This window comes from Heteronotia binoei, chromosome 17 (genome assembly GCF_032191835.1).
Source record: "Heteronotia binoei isolate CCM8104 ecotype False Entrance Well chromosome 17, APGP_CSIRO_Hbin_v1, whole genome shotgun sequence".
In the NCBI taxonomy this organism is placed as follows: Eukaryota; Metazoa; Chordata; class Lepidosauria; order Squamata; family Gekkonidae; genus Heteronotia; species Heteronotia binoei.
In genome coordinates this window covers 41,753,820-41,774,420 of record NC_083239.1, presented here as the reverse complement: position 1 = coordinate 41,774,420, position 20,601 = coordinate 41,753,820, and the positions used below count along the sequence as shown (strand labels likewise).

Here is a 20,601-nt window from a genome sequence, read left to right as displayed (position 1 = left end):
TCCGCTAATGCGGTTCTAATTAAAGACTTATACCGCTGTGTAAACTGTATAGAATGTATAAACTGACAGAACTAGCGTCAAACACCATCGGCACTGTCAGACCAAGTTATTTTAATTGTATTGACTGGTTTTTAATGTTGTTAAACTTAAAGTTTTATATTGTTAAATTTAAAGGTTTTATTTCTTATTGTATGTTTTATGAAATGCTGTTAACCGCCCTGAGCCTGCCTAGGTGGGGAGGGCGGGATACAAATAAAATTTATTATTATTATTATTATTATTGCTTGACAGGACCAGTGTTCCCTCTAAGCTGAGTGAGCGTGAGCTATCTCACAGATTTTTAGCCTCCAGCTCACACCTTTTTGTCTTAGCTCAGGAAGGATGACCCCAGAGCACAATAATTGATGCAGTCGCTCGCAACTTGAATGCCAGTAGCTCACAAAGTAGAATTTTTGCTCACAAGACTCTGCAGCTTAGAGGGAACATTGCCCAGGACCTAGACAGACCCGGTGCTAGGGCTTTGGGCACCCAGGTCGGCACCTGCCCCTTGCCTCCCCACCCACGCCTGCCCCACGGCCGCACTCCTGCCTGGGGGGAGAGCTGGCTATGTGGCATGGAAGGAGGTCTGGGCAGGCTCCTGCTGAGCCAGGCCTGCACAGTGTGGTCTCGGAGGCGTGCAACACCTTCGAGACCACACTGCGGAGGCTTGGAGAAGCCGCTTCAATGCCCTGCCTGGCTGCTTTCCCCTTGAAGGCAAGAGCAGCTGGGTGGGGCGCATTCTCGCCCAGCTCAGAGGAGACCTCACACCGACATGCCTCTGAGCAACACACCTACGGACTTCCTGAATCAGTGCTCTCACAAGCGAATGACGGACGGGGTTTTGGGGAGGAGTTTGAAAACTCAGAGGGAAAGTTCCACAAATATGAACTTAGATCCGGATGTTCAGGAAAACCCCAGTTCGAAAGCACTCTTGCGAAGTGAGGAGCAAATCCATGGTGAAACAGCTTTCGGTGCCAATTCAAGAAAGTGAATGTAAACGAAGTCGAAGAATGCAAAGCAAGAGAGAAGTGACGGCAGGATGCAATGTAAACTAACACTTTTTAAAGCATGCGGAGAAAGAATCTTCTGCCCAGTGTAGAATCAGCCGGAGCAGTGCCGGATTAAACCCTGTGGAGGCCCTCAGGTAGTCGAAATCTTGGGGGCCAGTAATACCCCCCCCCCAAGGAATGCCGGCTGTTTTCGAAGGGGGAAAGGAGGGTCAGCCTCTGGTGTAGCAGGCTTCATATTGTTTTGGGGAAAGCCTGCCTCAACAGACCCCTTTGGAGTGCCTCGCAATCCTCTCTGGTTCTCACCACCCTGAACAATTTAGTGTCATCTGCAAACTTGGCCACTTTGCTGCTTACTCCCGACTCTGGATCATTAATGAACAAGTTAAAGAGCATGAGTTGTATCAACACGCAACCTGATGTTAAAGGGATGTGTTACACGTATAAGGTTAGCTGTGCTCAGTTTTAAAGCCACCATTTTATCTGTTGGATATGTCTCCTCTCCAAATGATGGCTGTTTAGAACCGTTGCATCTCCACAATTCTCTAAATAACGTCTGTGTTGCAAAACACGCTTTCCCGCCAAACAATATGAAGCCTGCTACACCAGTGGCTGACCCTCCTTTCCCCCTAAGGAAACAGCCAGAATTCCTTGGGGGGGGGCAGATCCCTAGCCGCCCCCTCGGGGACTGTTGCGTCACTCCCCCATAAGGAAACATACAGCGTTCGTTTTTTGTGGGAGCGGGGTGTGCATGTGTGGGCAGAGCAGCTGTCACTTTGATGATGCTAGGGGCCCCCTAGCTACTACTGGGGCCCCTTTGCAAATTATCTCAGAGTCTGAGCAAACGCCCTACCGCCCATGGTCTCTGTTGCAGCCTACAGGCACCTTCTTAAAAGACCCTTTTACTAAGCTGCGGGAGAGAGGCAGAGAGAGGAAACTTGGAAACGACGTCAGCAGCAGCTGCATCAGGCAAATTGGGCAAAGAATAGCTCAGTTGCATGTTCAGGCCGGGAGGGCTGCAAGCGAGGGGGGGGGGAAGCTGGCCCCTAAAGGCATGGGGGCTAGGCTTCCCAATCCCCAGGTCCCAGTGAGGGACCCCCCAGTTTTACAGTTGTGGAGGAACCAGACCCAGTGAGAGAGAGAGAGGGAGTACTTTTCATAAGTCTTTGTAGGGGTGGCAGTAATAGTGTGTGTCTGTCTCTGTGCTTGTTTTGCATTGTTTTCAGAGTCTTTGCATAGGAGCCTGCTTATGGGATAGAGGAAAACTCCACCTCTCTCTCCCTTGTTTGCTTGTGTTAGGCTGAAGAGCAGCAGTTCCTGTGAGAAAAGCCCCAGTGAGATCACAAAAATGTCAGCGTGCAAATTCTGTGCATTTTGGCTGGGGTTTTTTTTTGTGTTTACACTTTCATTTACTAGAATTGCAGCTATTGGGGGATGAGGAAATGATGACTATTCAGGTGAAATGCACTGCTGTCTTTTTATGCATTTGTTTTGGAAATGGGAAAGCCTGGCTCTGCCCCAAAGTCTCCTGGCTCCACCCACAAAGTCTCCTGGCTCCACCCTCAAAGTCCCCAGATATTTTCTGAGTTAGACTTGGCAACCCTAGTGGGGACCCATAGGCCATGAACATATAGAGCTGCCTTATACTGAATCAGACCCTCGGTCCATCAAAGTCAGTATTGTCTTCTCAGACTGGCAGCGGCTCTCCAGGGTCTCAAGCTGAGGTTTTTCCACACCTATTTGCCTGGACCCTTTTTTGGAGATGCCGGGGATTGAACCTGGGGCCTTCTGCTTCCCAAGCAGATGCTCTACCACTGAGCCACCATCCCTCCCCAAAGTAGACCAGTGCCTACTTGGCCTAATGGTTAATCTGGCTCTGAGCCAGAGAGAGGAAAATGAGTTGCTAAAATCTCTACGAAGCCAGCTAGTGGAGCAGAGGCTGATTTGTAGGAAAGCATGTTGCAACAGGCTACTATCTTTGGAATTGACAGAAAGGTAGGAGGCTTTTCCTGGATTCACTCGTGAATGGCAAACAAGGAAAAAAAAAAGAAATCAGTGGAGACTCCAGACAGATATTTGATGGGGGAGGGTGGTTGGGTTGCGTTTCTTGCCACTCTCTACTCTCCGGCCTCCTGTTCCAGCTGCTGCATCCAAACTCAGACATCTCCTCTGCTGGGATTTCTCCAAATCTCACGCACGTTACGATTAAAGGATAGGAAGCGCCAGGCTGGACCCCCTTGACGGGCCTCCTGGGGAAAGCTGTTATTCACACATTATATTTGGATTACCTTTGATCTCGGAGGCAGGGCACAGAGACCGGAGGAGTTCTTTTCGCTCCTCCTCCTCCCCAGGAAGTTATATTCTGCTTCCCCCCTTGCAGAAAAGCCACAGCTGGATCAAAAGCTTTGCTGCATTCAACATTTCCTGCCCATCTGGAATGATGCAAACTTTGCTTAGCTTCTGCCTCTTGGCCGCTGTCGCAGATCTGGGTAAGTGTCCGGGGCTGTTTTGGAAGTAGATTTTTGGCCTTGAATGACAATAGTGTGTATTGTGTATAGCCAAAGGCAGGGCTGGATTAAACCCTGCGGAGGCCCCTAGGCAGTCAAAAACTCGGGGGGGGGGCCCTCGCAAATTATCTCAGAGTTGGAGCCCCCCCTCCGCTGCAGCCTGCAGGCACCTTCTCAAAAGCCCCCTTGACAAAGCTGCGGGGGAGAGGCAGAGAGAGGCAAACTTGGCAGCAACGCCAGCGGCAGCCACACCAGGCAAGTCAGGCAAAGAGCGGCTCAGTTGCTGGCTGCATGTGCAGACTGGGAGGGCTGCAGGCAGGGGGGAAACAAGGGGGGAAAGCCAGCCCGGGGCCCCTAAAGGCATGGGAGCTCATAAGCCAGTGCCTAATTGGCCTAATTGTTAATCCAGCCCTGGCCAAAGGCATCCCAAGGCTTCCCTTGTCTCCTCAAATTCTCTGCAGGCCTGTCATCCTGCCCAGTGCTGGGGGAAGCAGCCAGCTGTGCTTCTCAGTGAGCGGGTCGATTCAAATCTGCAGGGAAGTGAAGGAGAAACGCATGGGTGCCCCTCATGGACTTACAAGCATTATCCGAGAATTCTGTTTCCGCAAAGGGGTTCCAGAACTCCGTCCTGCCACGTTTGCCCAGGAAAAAAAGCCCTGAAAATCTGCACCAGTGTCTCCTAACAGTACATCCTCTTGGAGTTGTGTCTCGTGACCAGGGAACTTTCCTCTCTAAACTGTGGTTGAAGCTTGATGCTTTAAGAACATAAGAGAAGCCATGTTGGATCATGCCAATGGCCCATCCAGTCCAACACTCTGTGTCACACAGTGGCAAAATTTTTTATATATATATACACACACACTGTGGCTAATAGCCACTGATGGACCTGTGCTCCATAGTTTTATCTAAACCCCTCTTGAAGGTGGCTATGCTTGCGGCCGCCACCACCTCCTGTGGCAGTGAATTCCACATGTTAATCACCCTTTGGGTGAAGAAGTACTTCCTTTTATCCGTTTTAACCTGGCTGCTCAGCAATTTCATCGAATGCCCACGAGTTCTTGCATTGTGAGAAAGGGAGAAAAGTACTTCTTTCTCTACTTTCTCCATCCCATGCATTATCTTGTAAACCTCTATCATGTCACCCCGCAGTTGACGTTTCTCCAAGCTAAAGAGTCCCAAGCGTTTCAACCTTTCTTCATAGGGAAAGTGCTCCAGCCCTTTAATCATTCTTGTTGCCCTTTTCTGGACTTTCTCCAATGCTATAATATCCTTTTTGAGGTGCAGCAACCAGAACTGCACACAGTACTCCAAATGAGACCGCACCATCGATTTATACAGGGGCATTATGATACTGGCTGATTTAAATGACTGATAGGTACTGAAAGGCATAGCCCAGTGCCTAATTGGCCTAATTGTTAATCCGGCTCTGGCGAGATGTCAGAAGCTAAGCAGGGTCAGTACCTGGAGTGAAGGCCACCGAGGAAGGCTCTGCAGAGGAAGGCAGTAGCCAGCCACCTCTGCTTCTCACTGGCCTCGCAAGGCCCTTGTTGAGGTTGTCTTAAGTCCACTGCAACTTGAAGGCACTTCACACACACACAGAGCTGCTGCTGCTGAAGGATTTGCACTGGTTTGGGTGGAACCGGGGAAAAATAGTTTGGACATTAGAGGAAGCGGTGTGGGAAAGCCGAACAAGTTGGAAGTTTTGGTTTTCAGCGTCAGGATGAAAACTTTAGCTTGGAGATGCTGTTTGGGAAGTTCTCCTTCGCTGACCGGCCAGGGCCTCTCTGCCCCTCTTCCTCACCCGCTGCAGGGGTGGAATTCTAGCAGGAGCTCCTTTGCATATTAGGCCACGCCTCCCTGATGTAGCCGATCCTCCAAGAGCTTAGAAAAAAGAGCCTTGTAAGCTCTTGGAGGATTGGCTACATCAGGGGTGTGTGGCCTAATATGCAAAGGAGCTCCTGCTAGAATTCCACCCCTGATCCACAGTACACGTTTGTAAACAAAGAGGCAGGGGAAAAAGACCTGCTTTCCCATCCTGTTACCCGCATAAAGGAAATGAGTCCAGGAAAAACCTCAGCTGAAAACCACTTGTGAGCAATGTTACAATATGGCAAAATGCTCAGAGCCAGCCATGGGGTAGTGGCTATGAGCGGCGGATTCTAATCTGGGGGGGGGGGGGGGGGGGTTGATTCCCCACTCCTCCACGTACAGCCATCTGGGTGACCTTGGGCCAGTCACAAGTTCTCTCAGAGCTGTTTCTCTCTAGAGCAGTTTCTGTTGGCGCTCTCTCAGCCCCACCTCCCTCACAAGGTGTCTGTTGTTGGGAGAGGAAGGAAAGGTGATGGCAAGCCACTCCTAGACTCCTTTAGGTAGTGGAGAGCAGGTTATTTCTCATTTTGTTAATAAATTAATATATAGTCCTCTTCACAAATTGTTATGTTATAGTTGTATAGTTTTTATAGTTAATCACCAAAGGGTGATTAACATGTGGAATTCACTGCCACAGGAGGTGGTGGCGGCCACAAGCATAGCCACCTTCAAGAGGGGTTTAGATAAAACTATGGAGCACAGGTCCATCAGTGGCTATTAGCCACAGTGTGTGTGTATATATAATTTTTTTTTTTGCCACTGTGTGACACAGAGTGTTGGACTGGATGGGCCGTTGGCCTGATCCAACATGGCTTCTCTTATGTTCTTATAGCATGTATGTAAAGTCTGAGAATTGATTATGTATAGTTATTGTTCAAATGTTATAAATAAAAGTTATTTTAAAAACCTCAATCCTCCTCCTCTTTCTTCAGCAAGTAACAAATTGTTATTTCTTAAATCATCACTCGGTTGACTGACTTGGTAGCCAGGAGGGAGAAGCTGGATACAAAATGGAGTCAAAGTGAGTCATCACTTTGGCCATGAATAGTGTTATCTAACGGGCGGGGGTGGGGTGGGGACCTGTTTTGAATCAAGCGAGGCAAGCAGCAAAATCTTCCATCTGGTACTGCAGCTTGGCAAGTGGCCCTTTGGAAGACTGAGCTTGTTGGCTGCAAGCCTCGCCAAGGGTGCCAGCTCTAGTCTTGAAAATTCCAGAGATTTCAGTGTGGACACTGGGGAAGGTGAGGCTTAGGGAGGGGAGAGGCCTGAATGAGGCATGATGCTCTAGAGCAGCCATTTTCTCCAAAGAACTGAGCGCTGATGTCTGGAGAGCAGTTATCAGTTTGGGAACTCACAAGGCCACAGCTGGAAGTTGGTAACACTACAGGGTTACCTCTCCCCTTCTAGCAGGCTCTCTTATTTAAAGGATGAGTGTTGCCTCAGGAGAAGAAGAAATATCTATGGGATCCGTTTGCCTCGAGGGAAGAAGAAATATCACCACCAAGTAGTAGTAATGTTTAATATGGTCAAGGACCAATCCGATAGAATATACATTCTAAATAAGCATACATTTGAAATAAAACAAATAGGTATAAAATCTGCCCCAATTATATACATCAAGTTCCAGCATTTAAGTCTTAAAATTAATAAACTAGTTAAAGTACTTCCCCCCACAATTTGCTCCCAGGACCTTATAGTTTGCATAGCCAATTTGTCATATTTAGGGAGACAGGGTTTTTTTTTATCTGTCTCTACCAGCTAGAAGCTTATCTAAGTAAAAAGTTGACATTTCTCCCTAGAAAGTAATTATAGGTTGGAGTTATATAGGTGGCACCAGAGCTTTTCTTGTAGCAGGAACTACTTTGCATATTAGGCCACACACCCCTGATGTAGTCAATCCTCCTGGAGCTTACAGTGAGCCCTGTACTAATAAGAACATAAGAGAAGCCATGTTGGATCAGGCCAATGGCCCATTCCAGTCCAACACTCTGTGTCACACAGTGGCCAAAAAAAAAGGAAGTTCACAAGTGGGGCTAGAAGCCCTTCCACTTTGCCCCCTCCCCCCCCCCCCCCCAAGCACCAAGAATACAGAGCATCACTGCCACAGATAGTTCCAATAATATGCTGTGGCTAATAGCCATTGATGGACCTCTGCCCCATATTTTTATCCAAACCCCTCTTGAAGCTGGCTATGCTTGTAGATGCTACCACGTCCTGTGGCAGTGAATTCCATATGTTAATCACTCTGTGGGTGAAGAAGTACTTCCTTTTATCTGTTCTAACCCTACTGCAATTTCATTGAATGCCCACGAGTTCTTGTATTGTGAGAAAGGGAGAAAAGGACTTCTTTCTCTACTTTCTCCATCCCATGCATAATCTTGTAAACCTCTATCATGTCATCCTGCAGTCGACGTTTCTCCAAGCTAAAGAGCCCCAAGTCTTTTAACCTTTCTTCATAGGTAAAGTGTTCCAAACTTTTAATCATTCTAGTTGCCCTTTTTTGGACTTTTTCCAATGCTGTAATATCCTTTTTGAGGTGCGATGACCAGAATTGTACAAAGTATTCCAAATGAGACCGCACCATTGATTTATACAGGGGCGTTATGATACTGGCTGATTTGTTTTCAATTCCCTTCCTACTAAATCCCAGCATGGCGTTGGCCATTTTTATTGCAATCTCACACTGTCTTGACATTTTCAGTGAGTAATCTACCATGACCCCAGGATCTCTCTCTTGGTCAGTCTCTGCCAGTTCGCACCCCATCAACTTGTATTTGTAGCTGGGATTCTTGGCCCCAATGTGCATTACTTTGCACATCCGCATTGAATCTCATCTGCCATGCTTACACCCACTCATCCAGTCTCAACAGATCCCTTTGGAGTGCCTCACAATCTTCTCTGGTTCTTATCACCCTGAACAATTTAGTGTCATCTGCAAACTTAGCCACTTCACTGCTTACTCTCAACTCCAAATCATTAATGAACAAGTTAAAGAGCATGGGATCCAGTACTGAGCCCTGTGGTACCCCACTGCTTGCTGTCTTCCACTGCGAAGATTGCCCATTTATACTCACTCTCTGTTTCCTATTAATCAGCCAGTTTTTGATCCACAAGAGGACTTGTCCTTTTACTCCATGACTCTCGAGCTTACTAAGGAGCCTTTGATGAGGAACTTTATCAAAAACTTTCTGGAAGTCAAGGTAAACAACATCTATTGGGTCCCCTTTGTCCACATGTTTGTTCACCCCCTCAAAGAACTATAACTAGGGTTGCCAAGTCCAATTCAAGAAATATCTGGGGACTTTGGGGGTGGAGCCAGGAGACTTTGGAGGTGGAGCCAGGAGACATTGGGGTGGAGCCAAGATCAAGGCTGTGACAAGCATAATTGAACTCCAAAGGGAGTTCTGGCCATCACATTTAAAGGGATGGCTCACCTTTTCAATGCCTTCCTTCCATAGGAAATAATGAAGAATAGGGGCACCTTATTTGGGCCTCATAGAATTGGACTCCCAGGTCCAATCTTTTTGAAACTTGGGGGGTATTTTGGGGAGAGGCACTAGATGCTATACTGAAAATTCAGTGCCTCTACCCCAAAAAACAGCCCCTTCAGAGCCCCAGATACCCGCAGATCAATTCTCCATGATTTTCTATGGGAATAAATCTCCATAGGGAATAATAGAGTTCCCAGAAGACATTTCCCTCCTCCCCACCCCCGTTCTCTGACGACCCTGAAGCGGGGGGAGGGCCTCCAAACCGGGGGATCCCCTGCCCCCACCTGGGGATTGGCAACCCTAACTATAACAGGTTAGTGAAGCAAGATCTTCCCTTACAGAACCCATGCTGAGTCTTCCTCAATAACTTGTGTTTATCAATGTGCCTACTCATTCTGTCCTTGATAATGATTTCTACCAATGATAATGATTTCTACCAACTTTCAGACTGACTGGCCTGTAATTTCCCGGATCTCCTCTGGAACCCTTTTTAAAGATGGGGGTGACATTTGCTACCTTCCAGTCCTCAGGAACGGAGGCAGATTTCAATATTTTTGTCAGGAGATCCACAAGTTCACCTTTGAGTTCTTTCAGAAATCTTGGATGTATGCCATCCCGACCTGGTGACTTATTAGTTTTGAATTCGTCTATCAGTTGTAGAACCTCCTTTCTTGTCACCTCAATCTGACTCAGGTCTTTCAACACCCCTTCCAAAATAAGCGGTTCTGGAGTGGGCCTGTAAGCTCTTGGGGGATTGGCTACATCAGGGGTGTGTGGCCTAATATGCAAAGGAGTTCCTCCTACGAAAAAAAGCCCTGGGTGTGGTCTAATATTTTGGAAAAAACTTCCACTCAAACAATACATGTTCCCTGGATTCCAGCTTACCTTTACCACAAACACATTCTTTCCTCATATGGCTGCCTCATATATTTACCCTCCAAGACTGCCGACGGTAGCATATCCAACCTGAGGCAGGTAAATGCCCTCCTATACTTGGCTTTATCTAAGTTTTGCAAGTATGGCATCAGTGTTCCTTTATTTAGATCTTCCATTCCTGATAGGAGAAATATCGCCAACGTTCCTTTCTCCATTAAAAAAAAAAAATCTGGCCAGCTGCAGCTTTGATTAGCGTCAAGCGTTTTCCGTCTGTCTTGAGGTGTTCCTGGGTTCAAAACACTTTGAGCAAACATCGTTCTGTGCTAAGTAGTCTGTATTATCACCAACTGCTGAGAAGGAACACTAGCTTGGCCGGTATATTTTTTCAGAGCTAGTGTGGTGTTCCAGGTAAATTTAATTCTGCCTCTCACTGAGTGACCTTGGCACAGTCATACTGTCTCAACCTAACTTGCTGTACAGGGTTGGTATGAGGTGGAGTTGCCATTGGCCAGGTTAGAGCTGGAGATCTCCTGCTATTACAGTTGATTTCCAAGCAACCTAGATCAGATCACTTGGAGAACATGGCTAGCAGGGACTGTGGCGTATCCAAACGAGTAATGCTAATAGAGTCCTGCACCTCTTATTCTACAAAATGACCCGTATTCAAACCCCCCCCCTTTTCTATTAATAATATGAACAGTGGTTTTCTGTTCTATTTTTTAACTCTCCAGCCAGGGAAGGGATAAGAAGTAATGAGGCTGGAAGGGTGTGTGTATAAACACAGAACATTTAAATGGTTGAGCGGGGGGGGGGGGGGGGGGGGAGTGAAAGCATACCAGTTTGCTTGACAGTCTCAGCAGCATCTCATGATTGACAAATACGTGCTTTAGCCTCATAGTTTAAAAAAGCTTGCAGCTGTGGAGAGCTTTCTAAAAAAAGTCGCTGCCAAAAACCTATGGCAAACAGCATCTGACCTTTAAATCAGAAATGGTTGTTCTGCCTTGCCTACGCCCTTGATGACTGCTGGGCCGGGCCATGTATGTCATAAAATGTAATTCCAGGTAGTGGAGATATGAACTTTATAAAAGACAAAGACAAACACAATGATTTTTTTTTTAAAAAAAACATGCTTAAAACATTAGCACTTGTTGGTCTTAAAGCCTAGCCTCTCTTCCTTCTATTTGCTGAGGCTCCTCCTCCTCCCAGTCCCCTGGGGAAGGAAGGAAAGAGCCAGAGCTTCCTTTGAAGCAAGCTCTCCCTCTCCCCTTCCTCCCCAAAGAAGAAGCCTCAGCCAATGGAGAAAATAGAGGTTTTGCTCTGTGGCTCTTGTCTGATTGAGCAAGCTGGGCAAAGCAAGCTGTGATGCAGAAGGGAGCAAGAGAGGGGGAGAAGGAAGCAGATGACAGCCGGCTGTTCAGGGGCCTGATAGGAGCCCACTGAGGGCCTGATTTGGCCCCCAGGCTGCATGTTTAACACCCCTGCTCTATGGCATTGTACTCCACTTAGGTCCCTGCAGAACTCCTCCCATCCCTAAGAATTTCCCAAATGGGAGCTGGTAAATCTATTCCCAGCCATGCTCAATGGCTGGAACTCGTGCAGGTAATTGTTTCCTTTGATACTACTTGGATTTCTCACAAGAAGATAGCTTATCCATGTTCGCTACAGCAGGGGTGGCCAAAGATAGCTCTCCAGATGTTTTTTGCCTACAACTCCCATCAGCCCCAGCCATTGGCCATACTGGCTGGGGCTGATGGGAGTTGTAGGGAAAAAAACATCTGGAGAGCTACCGTTGGCCACCCCTGCTCTACAGAATGGATTTCATTGGGCTGAGCCCCGCCTAAGTTTGCCCTATGAGGCACCCAGTAGCCATCATGCATCAACAGTCATAAAATGAACACCTTTCGTAATATATTATCCCTCACTGGCTCAGAAACACCCACAACAGGCCCTGCTCTGCCTATAAAGCTCTGCATGAAAAACCACATCAAAATTAGAGGATCCACCCTGAGCTGACGGCCCCCTGGATTGTCAACTGCATCGAGATGGCTCTTCTCGCCTTCACCTTTCTTGCTTCTTCTGCTTGCTGTGACCTGTCCAGGTATGCTGTATGGGTGTGAAAATGTGAGTGTTTTATTCTAGGGACGGGCACAAACCAACGCACAAAGTGAACTTTGTGCTGAACTTGGGCCAGACTGAGGGTCATCACAGAATCTTCGTTCTTCCTGAAGATTCCCCAAACTTTGGGAGCAATTCGTCGATCCAGAGAACTCTCAGAATATGGTGGTGCTAGAAGCATCTCCAGCCTCAGAAACATCAACGGGGACCCTCCAAAGCTCGACAGGCAGTGCTGGCTGCCAATTACAGAGCTCCCGTTCATCACTATGGGATCTGAAAGCTATATATAGGGATGGGCAAGAACTTTGTCACGAACCTAAATTTGTGATGAACGTTACCGGTGTGTGATTCGTGAACCCATTCTTATCCACGACCCTTCCTCGATCCTCCATGTGATTTCAGAGTTTTGTAGGGCCCGTGATGAGAAGCAGGGGGAGGAGAATAAGAGGGATCGCTGAAATGGCTTGCATCTATTTTGGCCTAACAGGCTGAACTGGATGCAAGCCATTCTACGATTCCTCTTGTTTCCCCCCACTTAGAAGTGTGTGTGTGGTGGGAGCAAAAAGGATTACTGAAAAGGTTTGCAGGAGCCATTTAAAAGGGACATTCCCTTTAAATGGCTTTTGCAAGATTTCCCTCCCCCCTTCCATTCTGCTTACCCCTATGAGCCACTGCTAGCAGAAACAAAGGAGGGAACTGAACCTCGTGAAATGAACCAGTTCACTAAATGGGGCGCTTCAGGGAGGTTCATAGGACTTCACAAAATACAAATTGGGATGAACCGCATTTTCCAGATTCATGCCCATCCCTAGCTATATAAACTCAAGGTACAGTACAGCCTAGCCCCCTTTGAAGAAGAAGAAGATATTGGATTTATATCCCGCCCTCCACTCCGAAGAGTCTCAGAGCGGCTCACAATCTCCTTTACCTTCCTCCCCCACAACAGACACCCTGTGAGGTGGGTGGGGCTGGAGAGGGCTCTCACAGCAGCTGCCCTTTCAAGGACAACCTCTGCCAGAGCTATGGCTGACCCAAGGCCATTTCAGCAGGTGCAAGTGGAGGAGTGGGGAATCAAACCCGGTTCTCCCAGATAAGAGTCTGCCCTTTCAAGGACAACCTCTGCCAGAGCTATAGCTGACCCAAGGCCATTCCAGCAGGTGCAAGTGGAGGAGTGGGGAATCAAACCCGGTTCTCCCAGATAAGAGTCCGCACACTTAACCACTACACCAAACTGGCTTTGGTGAGGTTTTGCAGCCAGTTGGAGAGGACTGGAATTTGAGAGAAATAAAAGGAAGCTGATCAGCTTTGCTGGGCAAGGGATTGCTTTTTGCTCTGCATGTGCCACAGCACCTAGCCTTTCTGCTCACGTTGAGCAGTGTGACTTCACTACTGGGTTCCGTTGAAGAAAGTCCTCATTTATAACCATTCTTCTTCTTCTTCCTCTACTTCAGGGGTAGGGAACCTTTTTTTCTGCCAAGGGCCACTTGGATATTTATAACATCATTTGCAGGCCATACAAAATTATCAACTTAAAAACAGTGCTCTGTTAAGGGGAAATGCTTCAGGCCAGCAACATGAATACAAATAATTGTTTTTCTAGTTGAAGTCATGTGGGGAGAGCCTAATTTGGCACACACAACTCTGGCCCGCTGCCCTAGGCAAATGCCTAGGTCCAGGGCTTTTTTTTGTAGAGGTCACCATGTGGCTCAGCTCAGCTATTCCCGAGGGCCAGACCAAGTAATCTTGAGGGCCATAAATGGCCCTCGGGCCGGATGTTCCCCACCCCTGCTCTACTTCCTCTACTTATTCCTCTTCCTCTTCTTCTCTGTGTGCCACCCAGCCTGGGACTTCGCCTTGTTTCTACTGTGGGTTTCCATTCTGTATCCCCCATCCCTTTTATGTGGGTCTTTTATCTCTTTGCTGTAGGCGTTGGCTGTTTGTGGGACTCAGTGCTCTGACCCACACAGCTTCTTTGGTCAAGCCAAGTGGCAGATATAGCTGATGTGTTCCTTTGCTAATGGCCCACATTTATACACCCCCCTTCCTTTTTTGATCTTCTATCTCTTTGCTGTGGGTTTTGGGTTCTTGTGAGACTCAGAACTTTGATCTACACAGCTTCTCTGCTCACGATGGGTAGTGAGGCATAGCAGATGAGCGCTCAGCTGAGGGCCGACATTTTTACACTCCTACCTCAGCCCTGCCAACAAAAGTCCATATAGTCAAGGCGATGGTATTCCCGGTAGTAATGTATGGCTGTGAGAGTTGGACCATAAGGAAGGCTGAGCACAGAAGATTAGATGCTTTTGAGTTGTGGTGCTGGAGAAGACTCTTGAGAGTCCCTTGGACTGCAAGAAGATCAAATCAATCAGTCCAAAGGGAAATCAATTCTGACTGTTCCCTGGCAGGTCAGATGCTGAAGCTGAAGCTCAAATACTTTGGCCACCAAATGAGAAGGGAGCACTCACTGGAGAAGACCCTGATGCTGGGAAAGACAGAAGGCAAAAGAAGAAGGGGACGGCAAAAGATGAGATGGCTGGACAGCGTTACTGATGTAACAAACACAAATTTGAGTGGACTATGGAGGATGGTGGAGGACAGGAGGGACTGGCGTGACTTTGTCCATGGGGTCGCAAAGAGTCGGGCTCAACTGTGCAACTGAAAAACAACATAAACCCAAAATTCTCCTTTTTTGATCTCTCTGCTGTGGGCTTTGGGTATTTGTAGGTTCAGTGTCATGAGGGTGAGAGCGGGTGGAAGGAGTGTTCATCATGCAGGGAAGAAGCCCTCATCCTCCTGTGTATCAGAGGGTCCTGTCCCTGGGCACCAAACCCAGCTTTCCCCCCCTGCAGTACAAGTGCATGGAGATGTCTCTGGAGCCTGAAACAAATTGCCATGAATTGGAAGACCTGACAAGTTGCCTTGGGAAAAGCTTTGGCCAGGATTTTTTTTGTTTCAGGAACTCCATTGCCCATTAGGCTACATTCCCCTGATGTAGCCGATCCTCCTGGAGCTTACAGTAGGCCCTGTACGAATAGCCCTGTAAACTCTTGGAGGATTGGCTACATCAGGGGTGTGTGGCCTAATATGGTGATTTCTGGGAATGAGGGGGTCCATTGAACATGCGCCCAACTGCTCGGAGCTGGGAAATCAAAGGTTGCTTCAGCGGCAGGGGGGAAGGGGGAAAGTTTCTGGAATTAACGTTGCCAATTCAAACCGAGGCACTGGCAGGAATTATTTTCCTAGAAATTGGCAGTGACAATGATATCTTGAAATCCTCACATTGGAAAGAAAGATTTTTTTCCTGTTCTGAAAAGTGGGATAACGTTCCCCCCCCCCTCCGATCCTGTGTTGATTGGAGAAGCAGAAGCGTCACCTCAGATTCCCGGATGATCTGGAAATGCGCATGTCTGCTGGGGCTTTTTCTTCAAAAACATGGTGGGAGACAGTATCGCGCGTGAGCTGTCCAAACAACAAAAAGCCGATCTTGTGTCGCTGTTTTGAAAAAGGGCCGGTTTTTTCTGTGGTGTCAAATTAATGCGGCACTGATCTGCAGCAAGTCGGAATGACGCTGGATCACGCTCGACTGCCAGATGTGGATGTCTGAATGAACACATTTAATCCGTCAGCGAGACGGAGCTGTGTCGCCACTAATGGTACGTCTGGCCGCACCCCAGGGCTCTTCCCTTTCGCTCACACCACTGGCAAGGTGGTGGCCAATCCTTCCGAGGGGTTTGGCATGGGTTGCATATCTGAGGGACCACATCCTTTTTATACCCCCTGCAAGGCAGAACCTGGAGTGGAACATCAGGCTCAAAAAGGATTCTTATGTTCTTTCAAGGATTCCATAGCTCTTTTTTCTCCCTCAGAGACTGCTCAGACTTCCTGTGTATCACAGGCCTGATGTAGCCGATCCTTCTGGAGCTTTTAGGAAATATTACCAGTTGGTAATATTAGCAAGTTACCCATGTTTTTGAATGCACCTCCCGTAGAGACCAGGAAAAGACAACAAACGCCATTTGAACACCTACTCCATAGAAAAGTGGAACAAGAACCAGGATTTCTTTCAAAAATATGCAAGTTACTTATCACATTAAATGAGGAGGAGACCACGCTTTTTCAAAAATGATGGCATAGTGTCTTACAAAAACAACTAACAGGGGAGGAATGGATTGATATATGGAAGCTAGCAAATTCACGGTCAAAAATCTATTCTGTTAAAATGCAATCGTTGAAATTAACTACAAGGTGGTATATGACTCCACAAACTTTAAATCGCATTAATCCCTCATATTCCGGGCACTGTTACAAAAATGTGGAAAGGAAGCTGACTACATGCACTGCTGGTGGTCTTGCCCTCAATTACAGAAATTTTGGCAAAAAATCATTGAGAAAACAGAGATCATGCGCTCAGTAAAGATCCCTAACATTCCGGAGACTATATTATTAAACCATTAAAATACTAAAAATATTGACAGAAATAAAAAAAAGAAATGGTTGTTCTATGGTTCTCAATAGCAAAAAACTTTAATTGCAAAAAAATGGAAGGAAGAACGCATACCTATACTCAACAATTGGTATGACAAAATTTGGGAACATTTTATTTATAGTAAAATTGCCTTTGGTTGTTATAACACCTCTTCTTTGTCATCTTATGAGAAAAAGATTGTAATCCCTTGGTTCCCAGTAGTTACCTTTTTAACTCAACAGGAGATTATACCAAGTAATTTTATATACCAATCATTAATATGCTTTTAGGAAATATGTATGTTTTTAGTTACTTTACTATTCTTTAGGTAGATTTTAAGCTAAGTTAAGTAATTCAAAATTATTTTCACCCTACTGTGTACACAAAATACCGCAAATTTTAATGGTTAAATTCTATACATTAGACATGCATACCTGTTACTATACTAAATCCTCTGTTCTGTAACTTTAAAAAGTTTAAAGGACTGTTGTATCAAGGTTAAAGAAAGTTCAATAAAAATTGTTGATTTTTAAAAAGAGAGAGAGAGACTTCTCAGATTGATCACATTCCAGGGTGTTATGGTCCAGCAATTCAAAAAATAGTGTGTGTGTGTGGGGGGGGCGGGGGGAGGGCAGGCTGCAGTCTGAAGCGAAATCATTTGCAGTTCTGTCTTTTGCTTTTTACCTGTAGTTTTTCCTCATTTGTTTTCCCTGCCTCCAGGATCCGCCATTCGATGCCAGGCCTCCTACGACATAGAGGACATAAGCAGCAATTGTACTAACCTTTTTAAGCCTTGTGACCGTGAGACTCACTCCTGTGGTACAATATTGTTGAATACAACTATAAGTAAGTTGTCAGGCTGACACATGAATCCCCTTCGTGCCCCAGCAGAGAAATTAGGCCAACTGCCATCCTCATATTAGGGTTGCCAAGTCCAATTCAAGAAATATCTGGGGACTTTGGGGGTGGAGCCAGGAGACATTGGGGCGGAGCCAAGAGCAAGGGTGTGACAAGCATAATTGAACTCCAAGGGAGTTCTGGCCATCACATTTAAAGGGACTGCACATCTTTTTAAATGCCTTCCTTCCATAGGAAATAATGAAGGATAGGGGCACCTTCTTTTGGGGCTCATAGAATTGGACCCCCTGGTCCAATCTTTTTGAAACTTGGGAGGTATTTTGGGGAGAGGCACTAGATGCTATACTGAAAATTTGGTGCCCCTATCTCAAAAAACAGCCCCCTAGAGCCCCCAATACCCACAGATCAATTCCCCATCATTCCTTATGGGAATCGTTCATGGAGGTGCATAATGGCTATGGGGGTGGGGCTTCCCCCGCTGGCCAGCTGGTTGTGGGAGGGGGGAAGCCTGTAAAACCAGGGGATCCCCTTCTGGGCCCTGGGGATTGGGAAGCCTACCTCATTTTATCCTTTACAATCATCATTCAGAGGGCTTCATTTGCGGTGGTGGTTTAAAGAACACCCAACTAATACTGATATGGAATGTAACCTACACTGGTAGTTCAGCATGTGAATCTGACAGAAAGATGCTACAGATCTGGAAGCTGACAGGGAACTTGGAAACCTGATAAGGAACACTTTCAAAGGCTCCATTCCTTTCTCACTGTGGGGAGAACAATGCCAGGAAAGGAGGGAATTTACTTCTCTATCCATACCACTCCCCTATGGGAGAGACTCAACTGACAGGTGAATCCAAGAAGTGACATCATGGGATTGTAATGATGTGCTAGGAATCCCTGAAATCTCTATGGTTTTACCATGGAATTCCCAGTGATTCCTAGAGCTGCCTTTAGCTGCTTCCTGGTTTTACTGGGAACTAATGCAGTGATGTCAATCATATCACTGATGTAACATGTCTCCACCCCCAGTGTGCCCCCAACTCTCACACTGGTCACCATGGCAACCCAAGTCCCATGTTCAATTGGTCCAAGGTCTGAAAAAGTTGTAGTGCCTTATGGTGTATATTTTGTCAAGTGCTTCAGTTTTACTGAAAAAGTAAGCTACAAAAGCTTAAATTAAATAATGGAAAGGGGGTTAGGGGGAGGCGGGACAAAGTACGCAGTCAGCCAAAAAGAAGGAACCTGAGAATTTATGGGTGGTGGAGCCATAGAACCAACATCAAAGAGGAAGATATTCTTTAAACCCTGTTGGTGTTGCAGTTTTTTAAATAAAAAGTAAAAGTCCCCTGTGCAAGCACCAGTTGTTTGCCATTAGAACATAAGAACATAAGAACATAAGAGAAGCCATGTTGGATCAGGCCAATGGCCCATCAAGTCCAATACTCTGTGTCACACAGTGGCAAAAAAAATTTTTTTTTATATACACATACACTGTGGCTAATAGCCACTGATGGACCTGTGCTCCATATTTTTATCTAAACCCTTCTTGAATGTGGCTATACTTGTGGCCGCCACCACCTCCTGTGGCAGTGAATTCCACATGTTAATCACCCTTTGGGTGAAGAAGTACTTCCTTTTATCCGTTTTAACCTTCCTGCTCAGCAATTTCATGGAATGCCCACGAGTTCTTGTATTGTGAGAAAGGGAGAAAAGTACTTCTTTCTCTACTTTCTCCATCCCATGCATTATCTTGTAAACCTCTATCATGTCACCCCGCAGTCGACGTTTCTCCAAGCTAAAGAGTCCCAAGCATTTCAACCTTTCTTCATAGGAAAAGTGCTCCAGCCCCTTAATCATTCTAGTCGCCCTTCTCTGAACTTTCTCCAATGCTATAATATCCTTTTTGAGGTGAGGCGACCAGAACTGCACACAGTACTCCAAGTGAGACCGTACCATCGATTTATACAGGGGCATTATGATACTTGCTGATTTGTTTTCAATTCCCTTCCTAATAATTCCCAGCATGGCGTTGGCCTTTTTTATTGCAGACGCACACTGTCTTGACATTTTCAGTGAGTTATCTACCACGACCCCAAGATCTCTCTCTTGGTCCGTCTCTGCCAGTTCACACCCCATCAACTTGTATTTGTAGCTGGGATTCTTGGCCCCAATGTGCATTACTTTACACTTGGCCACATTGAACCGCATCTGCCACGTTGACGCCCACTCACCCAGCCTCAACAGATCCCTTTGGAGTTCCTCACAATCCTCTCTGCTTCTCACCACCCTGAACAATTTAGTGTCATCCGCGAACTTGGCCACTTCACTGCTCACTCCCAACTCTAAATCATTTATGAACAAGTTAAAGAGCATGGGACCCAGTACCGAGCCCTGCGGCACCCCACTGCTTACCGTCCTCCACTGCGAAGACTGCCCATTTATACTGACTCTCTGCTTCCTATTACTCAGCCAGTTTTTGATCCACAAGAGGACCTGTCCTTTTACTCCATGACTCTCAAGTTTTCTAAGGAGCCTTTGATGAGGAACTTTATCAAAAGCTTTTTGGAAGTCAAGGTAAACAACATCTATCGGGTCTCCTTTGTCCACATGTTTGTTCACCCCCTCAAAGAAATGCAACAGGTTAGTGAGGCAAGATCTTCCCTTGCAGAACCCATGCTGAGTCTTCCTCAATAACCCGTGTTCATCAATGTGCCTACTCATTCTGTCCTTGATAATGGTTTCTACCAACTTTCCCGGTATTGAAGTCAGACTGACTGGCCTGTAATTTCCCGGATCTCCTCTGGAACCTTTTTTAAAGATGGGGGTGACATTTGCTACCTTCCAGTCCTCAGGAACGGAGGCAGATTTCAATGAAAGATTACAGATTTTTGTTAGAAGATCCACAAGTTCAACTTTGAGTTCCTTCAGAACTCTCGGATGTATGCCATCCGGACCCGGTGACTTATTAGTTTTTAATTTGTCTATCAGTTGTAGGACCTCCTCTTTTGTCACCTCAATCTGACTCAGGTCTTTCAACACCCCTTCCAAAATTAGTGGTTCTGGGGCGGGCAAAAAGTTCTTGTCTTCCACAGTGAAGACGGAGGCAAAAAATTCATTTAGCTTCTCAGCCATTTCCCTATCCTCTTTCAGTAATCCTTTTAGCCATTGCCTTCCCCAGTCATCTACACTTCTCCCCCAGCAAGCTGGGGACTCATTTTACTGACCTCAGAAGGATGGAAGGTTGAGCCAACCTTGAGCCGGCTGCCTGAACCCAGCTTCCACCAGGATGGAACTCAGGTCATGAGCAGAGAGCTTGGACTGCAGTGCTGCAGCTTTACCACTCTGCACCATGGGGCTGTGTTCCATTTGTTAAAT

General features: G+C 46.6%; 1 protein-coding gene across 1 annotated transcript in view; it reads left to right on the top strand.

The window, feature by feature from the left end:
• Nucleotides 1-3,438: 3,438 nt before the first annotated feature.
• The window catches only part of LOC132586073 (uncharacterized), a 28,822-nt gene continuing 11,659 nt past the window's right edge, over nt 3,439-20,601 (top strand). The window contains exons 1-2 of the mRNA XM_060258016.1: nt 3,439-3,535; nt 17,090-17,215. Of these exons, the coding sequence (XP_060113999.1) occupies nt 3,484-3,535; nt 17,090-17,215 (178 nt within the window). The 5' untranslated portion in view covers nt 3,439-3,483. The remainder of the gene's footprint in view (nt 3,536-17,089; nt 17,216-20,601) is intronic.